This window comes from Tachyglossus aculeatus, chromosome 6 (genome assembly GCF_015852505.1).
Source record: "Tachyglossus aculeatus isolate mTacAcu1 chromosome 6, mTacAcu1.pri, whole genome shotgun sequence".
NCBI lineage: Eukaryota > Metazoa > Chordata > Mammalia > Monotremata > Tachyglossidae > Tachyglossus > Tachyglossus aculeatus.
The window spans coordinates 40,132,194-40,146,091 of record NC_052071.1 but is presented as its reverse complement, the minus strand read 5'-3'; the positions used below and the strand labels follow the sequence as shown (position 1 = coordinate 40,146,091).

Below are 13,898 nucleotides of genomic sequence, written 5' to 3'. Positions count from 1 at the left end.
CCTGTAGGCTACCCAGAGGTACCACTTTCCTAGCAGGGGATTTCCTCATTTGGAAGAAAGAAAATAAAAACAGGAGCAAACAGTAGTTCATTTATTCAATTGTATTTATTGAGTGCTTACTGTGTGCAGAGCACTGTACTAAGCGCTTGAGTACTAAGCACTTTACTAAGAGCTTGTAGTGAGAATTGAAGTTCTACCCACTACAAAAAAAGCAGAGAACTCACTTGCCTTTCCTGATCAACAAAAGCTAATTCCACCCTAATTTGAACTGCCTTCAGTAACCTAATGACCTCAGACTAGAGACCAGGTTATCCACAGATCCCAGCTCTGAGGAATACACAGTTTTGTGTTGGGTGCCTCCTAGAAATTATACCATCTGCTCCTTGCCAGATGATGGCTAATGACCAGAAATCTTGGGGAACAGATCAAGTAACTCCCATCCATCCCCCTTGGAGTCAGAACTCATTGGGCTTCTACTTTCTAAAATTCAAGCTCGCTTTCCCTTGTCTTGGTTCCACAGGTAAGAGAAAATGAATAAACTGAAAGGAACCAACTACACTGAGGTCACAGAATTCATCCTGGTTGGACTTTCCAATCAGCCCAAAAGTCAAATCATTTTCTTCTGTATCTTCCTCCATCTCTATCTGGGAACCATCATGGGAAATATCTTCATCATCACGGTAGTGTGGAAAGAGCCGCGACTTCACACCCCCATGTATTTCTTCCTTTGTAATCTGTCCTTTGTTGACCTGGGTTCCACCACCACTGCGGTGCCTCTGATCCTTGTCAACTGCCTAAGAGACTGCCCCACTATCACCTACAATGACTGTTTTGCTCAAATGACCATCTCCATCTTCTGGAGCATCACCGAGTGCTGCCTATTGGCCATCATGGCTTACGACCGATTCATCGCCATATCAAACCCCTTGGGTTACATGCTGATCATGACACTGAAGGTTTGTTTCCAGATTGCCACTACCATGTGGATAAGTAACTTCCTGCTGGCCCTACTTACTGTGGTAGCCATACCGGTTCAATTTTGTGCAGGCCACAATGTAGTGAACCATTTTGTATGTGAAGTGGAAGCCGTCTTAAAGCTGGTCTGCTCTGACACCACTGTCAGTGAGATCCTGATGTGGATAGGTGCTATCTTCATCTTGCCCCTCCCCTTTCTGTTCATCCTCCTCTCTTATATCCGGATCTTGGTGGCCATCTTGAAAATCCGCTCCACAGCTGGGCGGGGGAAGGCTTTCTCCACCTGTGGATCACACCTGACTGTGGTGACCATCTACTACGGGACCCTCATCTCCATGTATCTCAAACCTCAGAACAAAGACAGTAAGGACCAGGACAAAATCATCTCTATATTTTATGGAACAGTGATCCCCATGATGAACCCTCTCATTTATACACTGAGAAACAAGGATATGATAGCAGCCTTGAGAAAGGCAGCTGGGAAAACCAAGCAAGTTAGTCTCTCGGTGTGAATTCTGTGACATGTAATTCTGAGTTAAGAATGACTTGAGAAAGAGGTATAATTCATTACAGGAGAGAAATGAACTAGAATTGATCCATAAAGGCATTTGGAGGGCTCCCACTCCACGTCTGCCTCCTCCACTTGCTGTGGGGCCTTGTGCAAGTACCTGAATTCATCTGTGCCTCAGTTTCCTTATCTGTAAAATGGGGATTCCATACCTATTCTCTGTCCTTCTTAGACTGTGAGCCCAATGTTGGACAGAGACTTGATTACTCCAGTGCTTAGTACACTACTTGGTCCATAAACACGTAACAAACACAATTATTACGATGAAATGATATATTATAAATGACATAGTTATATTAATGTCTCTCTCCCACTCTGGAATGTAAGCTTGTTCTAAGCAGGGAGCATGCTGCCAACTGTGTTGCATCATGTGCTCCCAAGCAGTGCTCAACCTATAGTAAGTGCTTCAATACCACTTTTGTTATTCTTCCCAGTGTAGGGAGGGGTTGGGCAGAGGGGGATAGGAAGGGGGGGTATTGTGTCTGTGTGTCTGTGTGTGTGAGTTTTCACTCAGCATGGAGAAGCAGAAACATGAGACCTAGCAAAAGCAGAGACACCTAGTGAGTTGGAGAGAGTACCCTACAACTGGAGAGAAAGGATCAGACTAACTGAGGGCTACCTCCTGTCACTGGAGCCCACTAGCCCCCTCCCTCTGCCTGTGTTTTTCCTCAAAATTCTCCTCTATTCCTAGTCCCCAGCAGACCAGGGGCTTCCCGAGCTGGAACCTGTCTAGAGCCCAATGGCCGAGCTCTCTTGAAAATAGAAAGATGGAGTAATTCTCCCCTTTTGGGGGGCCCCCTAAGATAGAGGAGCAGATTTTATAATTACTCTGATTAGGGGAATTAGAGAAGCTGACCCCAAAGAAGGGAAACTCACAAAGGCTGGATGGTTACCCACAGATGTAAATATGAGGGACCTGACTAGCAAGAAGAACAGTGACATTTTATTTCAGAGATAATCTCTCGGCTGAGTTCTCTCAGGTTTACCAAGTACAAAAAATTAGGGGTTTTCACCCATTAAATCTTTCAGGATTTGGAGTAGGTTTGTGAGGAAGGTGGGAAGGGGAGACAACCAAGTGTAAACCCAGTCATATTTTCTCTCAGCTTCAGTCTAAGGGAAACCCACTACAACTGGGAGAAGAATGCTGAAGTCATCTTGGTCTAGGCCAGGTCCCCTCCCACCCCTTCACTGCTGCATGAAGCTCTCCAACTGTTCTTGCAGGGAGTTGAGCTGTGGAGAGATAGATGCACAAAGGAAACAGGTGGCATTTCTGCAGGCCCTCTGGTACCAGATTTTGGGGGGAAGAAAATCTACTCCAGCAGGTAACTTCTCCACTAGACCTACATTTCATCCCAACTGCAAGCCTAGGGCCAGTCTTCTGTGACTCATCCAGTGGTTCTTTGCAGTTTGGAGTGTGGATGGGGGCGACAAAGGGCCATCCTGAAGGTAGCCAGCCAAGGGGTCAGGTTTTATTCCAGGGAGGCAGAGTGAAAAGAGGGAGAGTCAGAAGACTCAGATTCTAGTCCCAGTTCTACAGCGTGACTTGGTGCAAGGCGCTGAGGGAACTGAGGCACAGAGACATCGGTTGAGAGCCCTGCTCCCCGGCTTTAGTTCTGTTCCAGTGAGGTCCTTGGATTAACCCCAGGATTCCCATTCGATAGCCTTCAGCGTGGCAACCTCCTCTCCCCAGCTCTGAGCCTCAGAGACACCCTCCGCTCCCTCCCCGAGGATCCTCGACCCCCATTTTCTCACATCATCTGAGAGGCACTCCTCTGGCGGAGGACGAGGTGCATGCGGAGTTTCCCACGGAGACATGGCCTCAGCTTCATGACATTTCACCCCTTCCTGGCTCTGCACTTACTTCTCAGGCTGGGTCTTCCCCTTCCTCCCTGCCCTCTACCAGTAGGAGTTGGCATTTGTCTCAAAGAGATGAAGGAAATGCAACACCCAGAATGAGAGTGAGTCAGTCCAATGGAATGGAGGAAGGGTCAGGAAATTCGGCTCCGGAGATGGTCTGACAACCTACTAGGCCGAGGCTCACTCTGCCTGAGAACCCCATTGTATCATTATAATTATAATTATTAATCATATTTATTGAGCGCTTACTATGTTAGGAAAATACAATATAACATCAAACACATTCCCTGCCCACAATGAGCTCACATTGGCCCCATCCCCTCTGAGGTCCCTAACATCAGCCCCTCTTCACTGCGCCCTTCGGTGGATGCTTTAATCTTTTTTATTGTAATAATGATAATAATGATGGTATTTGTTAATCACTTCTTATGTGACAAGTTAATCAGGTCAGACTCAGTCCTTGTCCCACATGGGGCTCACAGTCTTAGCCTCATTTTACAGATGAGGTAACTGAGGCACAGAGAAGTTCAGTGTTCTGCACACAGTAAGAGCTCAATAAATACGATTGATTGATTAATTCAGTGACTTGCCCAAGGTCACATAGCAGACACATAGTGATGGAGTTGGAATTAGGACCCAGGCCCTTCTCACTCCCAGGCCCGTGTACTATCCACTAGACCATTCCCCCACCGCCTCCACCTCTGCCCTACCTCCTTCCCCTCCCCACAGCACTTGTACATATTTGTGCAGATTTATTACTGTATTAATTTTACTTGTACATATTTACTATTCTATTTATTTTGTTAATGACATGCGTATAGCTGAAATTCAATTTATTCTGACAGTTTGGACACTTGTTTACGACTTTTGTTTTGTTGTGTGTTTCGCCCTTCTAGACTGTGAGCCAGTTGTTGGGTAGGGACTGTTTCTACATGCTGCCGACTTGTACTTCCCAAGCGCTTAGTACAGAGCTCTGCACTCAGTAAGAACTCAATACATATGCTTGAATGAATGAATATCATCGTCAAAATTTATTGAGCGCTTGCCAAGGGGAACACTGTACTAAGCGCTTGGGAGAGTACAATACCTCTTCTCTGCACCCTGAACTCGCCCCTGCCCCCCTTCTGCTGTTGAATACGCTTGAATGAATGAATACCATCATCATCGTCAACATTTATTGAGCGCTTGCCATGGGGAACACTGTACTAAGCGCCTGGGAGAGTACAAAACCTCTTCTCTGCACCCTGAACTAGTTCCTATTCCCGTTCTGCTGGTGACTCTTATTCCCTTTTTGCTCGGTCCAGTCTATGCCCCAGACCTCTCGGCTGACACTGTGGCTGGGAAAAGCTTGGCGGGTAGGGAAGGGATGGACTAGGGAGCGACAGTAGAGTAGGGGGGTCTTTTACAGGGACAGAGGAGGAAGGGAAGGAGGGAGGAAGGGAGCTCTCACCACTCCCTCTGCACCCCTGCCTCACCCCAAACCAGCTGACTGAAGATCCACCTGAAATGTCCATTCTTAAAGCAACAGTGTGCTCTAATGGAAAGAGCAAGGGGCTGGGAATAAGGGGACCTGAGTTCTAATCCCAGATCTGTCACTTGTTTGTGGTGACCTTGGACAAGTCATTTCACTTCTCTGGGCCTCAGTTTCCTCATCTGTAAAATGATGATTCAATATAGCTTAGTCTATGAGCCCTGTGGTGGATATGGATTGTCAGGTTTTCTGAGGGGTTTTTTGCTGGGGTGGGGGAGGGGGTCGGGGGGAGAGGGTTGGTATATGTTAAGCACTTACTATGTGCTAGGCACCTTTCAAAACGCTGGGTTAGACAAAAGCTAGTCAGGTTGGATCCAGTCCATATTTTACAAATGAGGTAACTGCAGCCCAGAGAAGTAAAGTGATTTGTCCAAGGTCGCACTGTACACAAGTGGCAGAGTGGAGATTGGAACCCAGATCCACAGCTCCCAGGTCTGTGCTTTATCCACCAGGCTACATTCCTTCTCAAGTCTGATCAGAGTACTATCTGGTTAGTCTATATCTACCTCGGGGTTTAGCACAGTGTTTGGCACAGGGTAAGCATTTAACAAATTCTAGTACTGTCAGTATTATTATTATTAAGGAGGTCACCCTTCCCTGGGGTGGTTCCAGGAGGAGGAAAGTGGGGTATCGGTTGGTAGACCATGGCTGCCCTTCATCTCAGCCTACCTCCAGGAAAAGGGGTACGGAAGGTAAAAGGGAAAAAAAGAGAAGGGGATGAGGAGAATAGTCGGGCCCTCATCACTCACTAACCAAACATCTCGGGTGTCAAAGAAGCTGCATAAAAAGTAGCTTGGATTCGTCTCTACCTGTTCTGGGAGAAGATGAGGTGCAGTCAGGAATCCCAGGGAAGTTGTGGGGGATGCAATGTAGCCTGGGGAGAAAAACTGATTTTCTTTCATTTATGACTCTGCCTTAACCCTGTCCTGGCCCCCAGAGCAGCAGACAATACCCAGAATCCACAATCAGGGATGCTTTTTATTTTTATACATTTATATATTGCTTGCACAGGTTCTATTTGCCGTCTCATGTTATATATATTTTTTTCATTTGACTCTAATAATTTTAATGAGCAGCTATGCAGCACAAGCAAGAAATGCTTAATTGAACTTCAGCCAGGAAGCCGACAGAAGCTACTAGAATTTCAGAGGAAATCAATCTTATTTAATCAATCGTATTTATTGACCACTTACTTTCTGCAGAGCATCTTACAAAGCACTTGGGAGAGAACAATGCAACTGAATTAGCACACATGTTCCCTGTCTATAACGAGCTCACAGTCTCCCTTTCAAATGAAAAATTCCTTGTCAGAATCCTATATCAATTCATTAAGCGCTTAGTACAGTGCTCTGCACACAGTAAGCACTCAATAAATACGATTGATGATTAAAAGTATTTATTGTATACAATAGAGTCAGAAAACACAATTCCTGCCCTCGAGAAGCTTCCACTCTAGAAGGGGAGATATGCCTACAATTAGCTGTCCTGTGCAGTTCACACTAAATAATGGACTTCACGTGCGTTATTATCGCAAGAATGCATGCCGAGTCCTCTTATAGATTTTTATTTTACCATGGCAAAATTCACCTTTAATTTGAAGAGTTCTGGATAATAACCCATCTATAAGATTATTGAAGACAGATTTTTTCTAGAACCCCTGAGAAATTAATGACATGAGCTTATATTTTTCACTTAGTTATTACCCTTTTAAAAATTCATTTGCATTACAGCGATCAATTTTCCCATTTTGATATATATTTTTAAGGAGCTTATAAATATTCCAGGCTGGAAAACAAACCCAAAGTATTCCTATCACATTAAAACTGAAAACTGTGGAGTCAAGCCATACGCAATTCTGCTCACTATTACTGTTTCTCAGAGTTTCTCACACCCCTGTCTTTTAGCATATCGGATAACGTTAAATTACAACAAAAGAAATCTCTTGCTTAGGTGATAATCACTTCGCTAATATAACTGGGAATAGGTTAGAACTCCTAAACTACCCTTCTTCACAGGTACGTTTAGGAAGAGTCATGTCTTCTGCCATGGAAATAACCTACTTTTCTCTCCTTGGTGTTTTTTGGGGGGGTTTTGTTAAGCACTTTTACCATGTGCCAGGCACTGTGCTAAGCGCTGGAGTAGATACAAATTAATCATGGTCACAGTCCCTGTCCCACATGGGGCTCACAGTCTTAATCAGCTTGGGTCACTGGAAAGAGCCCGGGCTTGGAAGTCAGAGGTCATGGGTTCTAATCCCTGCTCCATCACTTGTCAGTTGTGTGACTTTGGGTAAGTCACTTCACTTCTCTGTGCCTCAGTTTCCTCATCTGTAAAATGGGAATTAAAACTGTGATCCCCACATGGGACAACCTTGATTACCTTGTATCCCCCCTGCCCAGTGCTTAGAACAGTGCTAGGCATGTAGTAAGCGCTTAACAAATACCACCATCATTATTATTATTACTATTATTATTATTATTACTAATCCCCATTTTACAAATGAGGTAATTGAGGCCGAGAGAAGTTAAGTGCCTTGCTCAGGGACACACAGCAAACAAGTGGCAGAGCCAAATCAGAACCCAGGTCCTTCTGACTCTTAGGCCTGTGCTCTGTCCACTAAGCCATGTTACGTTTCTTCCCCCAAAATTCCCAACCTGTGCTTTTTGAGTTCTTTTTCTTCCAGCTACCATAATTTCAGATCATGCACTTTTCAGACACGAGTGGGGGGGGGTCTCCCTTTCCCTTCACCCCATCCCCAGGTACCCCCAAATCTACTGCTACCTCCAACTCCCTAGCCTGCTTCTGATTTCTGAATCAGTCACCCTGTATTTTCTTTGAAGCCTGCTACCCCTCTACAAGCTCCTTAAGAGCCTTTATATACAGTTCTCTTCAGTGCCTCCTTCACTTCGCAATTCCTCAAGCTGTAGATAGTGGGGTTCATCATGGGGATGACTGTCGTGTAAATTTCAGAGACCACTAAATCCTGATCCAGGGAGTAGCTCGAGGTAGGTCGTTGGTAGATGAATATGTGTCCCATAAAATTAGCTGACAACACCCAGGTGTGAGGCACAGGTAGAGAAGCTCTTGAGTTTCCTGTCAGGGGAACAGATCTGCAGGATGGTGATGATGATGAATAGGTAGGAGATCAGCACTATCGACAGAGAACTTACTAGAATAAACCCTCCAAAAGCAGAGACCAAGATCTCACAGGTACAGGTATCAGAGCAGGACAGAGCATGTTTTGTTAGGTCCTACACTATTTCCATCACAGTCTGGCCAAAACTTGGAGGGTAATTGTGCATTCTGGCCATACTCAGTGTGCTTGGGTTTAGTGTGGGTGAGAAAATAGATCCAACCTCTATAATTACTGAACCAGCATCAGCAGCTCTAACTACTCCTTCTTCCTTTGGCAGGCAATGATAGAAGCAGCGTGGCTCAGTGGGAAGAGCATTGGCTTTGGAGTCAGAGGTCATGGGTTCAAATCCCAGCTCCTCCACTTGTCAGCTCTGTGACTTTGGGGAAGTTACTTAACTTCTCTGTGCCTCAGTTACCTCATTTATAAAATGAGGATTAAGACTGTGAGCCTAACGTGGGACAATCTGATTACCTTGTATCTACACCATTTCTTAGAACAGTGTTTGGCACACAGTAAGTGCTTAACAATAATACTACTAACAATAATGAAGGCATGTATTAAGCACTGATACAACCTGATCACCTTGTAACCTCCCCAGCACTTAGAACAGTGCTTTGCACATAATAAGTGTTAAATAAATGCCATCATTATTATTATTATTATTAAGCACTTACTATGTGCCAAACACTGTTCTAAGAAATGGGGTAGATACAAGGTAATCAGGTTGTCCCACATGGATCACGGTCTTAATCCCCATTTCACAGGTGAGGTAACCGAGGCCAAGAGAAGTTAAGGGACTTGGCCAAAGTCACAAAGCTGACAAGTGGCAGAGCTGGGATTAGAACCCAGGAGCTCTGACTCCCAAGTCTGTCCTCTTTCCACTAAACCAGGCAGGCAACAGTGAGGAAACTCTGTAACATGGGGGTGGATGACTGGCTGAGCATTTAACTGGTGCCCTTCCCACCAAGCAGCACAGCCGGCCCCCAGACAGCTCAGAATTAGCTACTTCCAGAACCAGGACCCCAGTACTTCCCTGACACTAGAGTGAATGTGGGGTGGCCTGCTACAACTAGCCAAAATGGTGAATCATCCGGTGAGTATGTGCATGGCTCTCAAGTTTGGGGGGTTGGGGGGTGAGTGTGTGTATGGAGTTGTGGGTGTGGGTGTGTGTAAGAAGCAGTGTGGCTTAGTGGAAAGAGGATGGGGCTGAGAATCAGGAGGTCTGGGTTCTAATCCCAGTCTGCTACTTCTCTGCTGTGTGATGCTGGGCAACTCACTTAACTTCTCTGTACCTCAGGTTCCTCATCTGTAGAATGCGGATTCATTTCCCATTCTCACTCCCAATTAGTCTGTGAGCCCCATGTGGGATAAGGACTCTGTCCAACCAGATTATCTTGGATCCATTCCCCTACATGACAAATAGTAAGTGCTTAACAACTAACATCTGCCAGGTGTAGCTTAGAGAAGGAATAGACTCCTTTGTCATTCAGGTCACACTGACAAGTGGCCTCTGACCTCTGACCCCAATCCGAAGAACCGATTGAGAATATTTCAAAGGGGTTGAGCATATTGAATGTGGGGTGGTCTCAGGAGGTGGGACGAGACTTCTCAGAGCCACTTGGATTGTGAACTTCAAGTCGGGCTCAGTGAGACGGTGCCCATGATTGAGGAGGGTTTTGGTGTTGCAAAGATTGTCACGTGACCACTCCCATCTAGTCACTGCATTCTTTTCCCTGGTGCTTTATTTTGGGGACTCCATCCAATGCTTGACACCATGTAAGCACTTAACAAATATGATGATGCTGTTAATAATAATAATGTCCCCAGCAGCAGCAGTCCCTCCCGGAACAGGGGCAGGGCTGCTTTCTCTTTCCAATTGTCCTACTGTTACCACCGCTCACCCAGGAATCTTTCTGCCCAGCTACAGTCTGGCTCTGTCTAAGCAGCACAAAGGTAAATTAAGACTCTGAGTCCTCCAGCTTCGTTATCCACTATGATCAACTTTACTGGATAATAACTCAAGTTCTACATCTTTGGGTAGCCCAGTGAAAAGAAGTAAAAGGGCTTTCCTCAAACTTTAAAATCTTCATTAATCTCAAAGCTCATTTCTGATTTCCCTCTCCTAGTTTTCAAAAATAACTTGGGAATTCTGAAGGGAATTGAATGCCGGAGCTTGAGGGACTCTGCCAGATTTTACTTTGTGATCCACTCCCATCATCACAGTAGAGTGAAATTGGTGGTCTTCTGGCTTTTTAGGTCTTTAAAGACTTTCCTCTCCCAGTCCTCATCCCCTGTAAAATCTCTGCTCCCTTTCCAGCCCCATACTCCAAATGAAAAATTGTCTCCATAGGCTCAGACCATTATTGAAAACTTATTTTCTAACTATAGCTCACGTAAATCTCCACCCTCCCTTGCGTCTAGTAACCAAGTGAGTCTCTGTAAACAGTTTCACTTGCACATATCAGAGACTCATTACAAGAGGGAAAAAAAGACTCTGCTTGGCTTTAATGATCTACAACTGAAAAAAGGTACCTTTTCCTCAGAGGGCACGTCAACACATTGCTGGTCCCTTCAATCCACTTCCCATTGGTAGAATTTCACTGCCTATTAGGGATATGATCCCTGGAGTCTTCTTGAAATATTAAATGCCTTCCTGTTCTTGGTACTGGTCTGAATATCAGTGATATGCAGGTCTTTCTCTCAAGGTGAGTGCAAGAACCACTGTCATATCCCTCCTGCCAGTTGATCTAAGCTATATCATAGTAAATCATCTTTGTTGTTTGCCTTGGAGAGTGTAATGTATCAGCCAATCAGAGAGAGCAGATCTGGCCTCAGATCATTTAGTATTTTGAAGGCAAGGTAAGAGACATGTTTATACTAGCTACCATCCCTTAAAAAAAAGGCTTTGGTACAGTGTTGAATATAGTGCTTGAAATTCCATCAACTCAGGATTTGATGTACTATTCTAGACTATACACTCACTGTGAGCAAGCAACATGTCTGCTAATTGTTGTATTGTACTCTCCCAAGTACTTAGTACAGAAGTCTGCACATAGTAAGGGCTCAATAAATATCATTGATTGAGTCCCTCTAAGTGCCCTACAAATATGGAGTCAGATTTTAAAATAAGAAAATGGTGTTCCAAATAATTAGTTTTGTTTCTTAGGGTTAATTCAGAGATTCAGTTACAGTCAAGCAAATTCATCACTGGATGTACAAAAGTGCCTTTTCTCACACTGGGTTTGTGAAGAACCAAAGGAATATCAATCAATTTGACCACCCTTCAACCAGGCTGGGCTGGATGCTTTGGTGACCCATCACTGACCAAAGGCTATCTGTGGATTTCATTGTTACTGTGAAAGGACTACATTTCCAGCAGGAGTTACCTTGGAAGCTATAGAATTCAGTGAGTATCTGGTCTCCTTCACAACCGGAAGGCCCTTTCCAGCTTTTTGATTATTTTAAAAAAGGATCTAATTCATTCCCTTCCCACCTCTTAAGCTAATGGAGGACTTTGCATTTTAATTCTAGATGTTAACCATCAGGAATAAAAAGATCTGTATTATCTTGTATTTCCTACAGTCACCCCTGGAATTCCATTGGGCTGACTCACTGGAGAGTTCGTAGTTCCTTTGAAATGAAGATGATGGGTGCCTGAGAGCTCCAGCTGGTGAAGTCAGACCACATCTGTAGCTTCCCAAATAGGCACAGCTATCTTCCAAACTTTTGACATACTCTAACTCCAGGTACATTTTTGCATAAGATTTAAATGTATTTTCCTGATAAATATCACTTAAGAGAAATGGGATGTTATTTTGGGAGATGAACATGTTGGCTGAGGTTAGAAAGTAGCCTTCTCTTCATGTCCCCTCCCTCCTGCCCCCAAAAGAGTTAATGAAATTAAGATATTACATTCATCCTGTATCTCTGGGCTTCTAAGTAGTGAAGGAACAGCAAGTGCCTTAATAAAATATGGTATTTCATTCATTCAATTCATTCAATTGTATTTATTGAGCACTTACTGTGTGCAGAGCACTGTACTAAGCGCCTGGGAAGTACAGGTTGGCAATATATGGAGATGGTCCCTACCCAACAATGGGCTCACGGTCTAGAAGGGGGAAACAGACAACAAAACAAAACATGTAGACAGGTGTCAAGTCAACAGAACAAATAGAATTAAAGCTATATGCACATCATTAACAAAATAAATAGAACATTAAATATGTACAAGTAAAATAAAGCAATAAATCTGTGCCAACATATGTACAGGTGCTGTGGGGAGGGGAAGGAGGTAGGGCGGGGGGGATGGGGAGGAGGAGAGGAAAAGAAGGGCTCAGTCTGGGAAAGCCTCTTGGAGGAGGTGAGCTTGCATTAAGGCTTTGAAGGGAGGAAGAGAGCTTGCTTGGTGGATGTGCGGAGGGAGGGCATTCCTGGCCAGGGGGAGGACATGGGCTGGGGGTCAATGGCGGGACAGGCGAGAACAAGGCCCAATGAGGAGGTTAGCGGCAGAGGAGCAGAGAGTGTGGGCTGGGCTGTAGAAGGAGAGAAGGGAAGTGAGGTAGGAGCGGGTGAGGTGATGGAAAGCCTTGAAGTTAAGAGTGAGGAGTTTTTGCCTGATTCATAGGTTGACAGGCAGTCACTGGAGATTTTTGAGGAGGGAGTAACATGCCCAGAACGTTTCTGCACAATGATGATACGGGCAGCAGCATGAAGTATAGACTGAAGTGGGGAGAGACAGGAGCATGGGAGTTCAGAGAAAAGGCTGATGCAATAATCCAGTCGGGATAGGATGAGAGATTGAACCAACAAGGTAGTGGTTTGGATGGAGAGGAAAGGACGGATCTTGGCAATGTCGCAGAGGTGAGACTGGCAGGTTTTGGTGACAGATTGGATGTGAGGGGTGAACAAGAAAACAGAGTCGAGGATGACACCAAGGTTGTGGGCCTGTGAGAAGGGAAGAATGGTAGTGCCATGTACAGTACTGGGAAAGTCAGGGAGAGGGCAGGGTTTGGGAGGGAAGTTAAGGAGTTCAGTCTTGGACATATTGAGTTTTAAATGGCGGGCAGACATCCAGTTGGAGATGTCTTGAAGGCAGGAGGAGACACGAGCCTGAAGGGAGGGAGAGAGAGCAGGGGCAGAGATGTAGATATGGGTGTCATCAGCACAGAAATGATAGTTGAGGCCGTGGGAGTGAATGAGTTCAACAAGGGAGTGAGTGTAGATAAAGAACAGAAGGGGACCAAGAACTGACCCTTGAGGAACCCCTACAGTAAGGGGATGGGAGGGGAAGGAGGAGCCCGCAAAGGAGACTGAGAATAAATGGCCAGAGAGATAAGAGGAGAACCAGGAGAGGACGTAGTCTGTGAAGCCAAGGTTGGATAGCATGTTGAGGAGAAGACAGTGGTCCACAGTGTTGAAGGCAGCTGAGAGGTCGAGGAGGATTAGGATAGAGTAGGAGCCGTTGGATTTGGCAAGAAGGAGGTCATTGGTGACCTTTGAGAGAGCAGTTTTCCTGGAATATAGGGGACAGAAGCCGGATTGGAGGGGGTCAAGGAGAGAGTTGGCATTGAGGAATTTGAGGCAGCAGGTGTAGATGACTCATTCTAGGAGTTTGGAAAGGAATGGTAGGAGGGAGATAGGGCAATAACTAGAAGGGGAGGTGGGGTCAAGAGAGGGTTTTTTTAGGATGGGGTAGACGTGGGCATGTTTAAAGGCAGAGGGGAAGGAACCAATGGAGAGTGAGCAGTTGAAGATGGAAGTTAAGGAGGGGAAGAGGGAAGGGGCGAGCGATTTCATAAGATGAGAGGGAATGGGGTCCAAAGCACAGGTGG

General features: G+C 45.2%; 1 protein-coding gene across 1 annotated transcript; it reads left to right on the top strand.

The window, feature by feature from the left end:
• The first annotated feature begins 530 nt into the window (after window positions 1-530).
• Window positions 531-1,487, top strand: LOC119929578 (olfactory receptor 13H1-like). The gene has a single exon (XM_038747750.1). The coding sequence runs from the start codon at window positions 531-533 to the stop codon at window positions 1,485-1,487; it is 957 nt and encodes a 318-aa protein (XP_038603678.1).
• Window positions 1,488-13,898: the final 12,411 nt, after the last annotated feature.

Coding starts and splice junctions, on each gene's coding strand:
- LOC119929578 (XM_038747750.1), top strand. CDS start 531: ATGAATAAACTGAAAGGAACCAACTACACTGAGGTCACAGAATTCATC.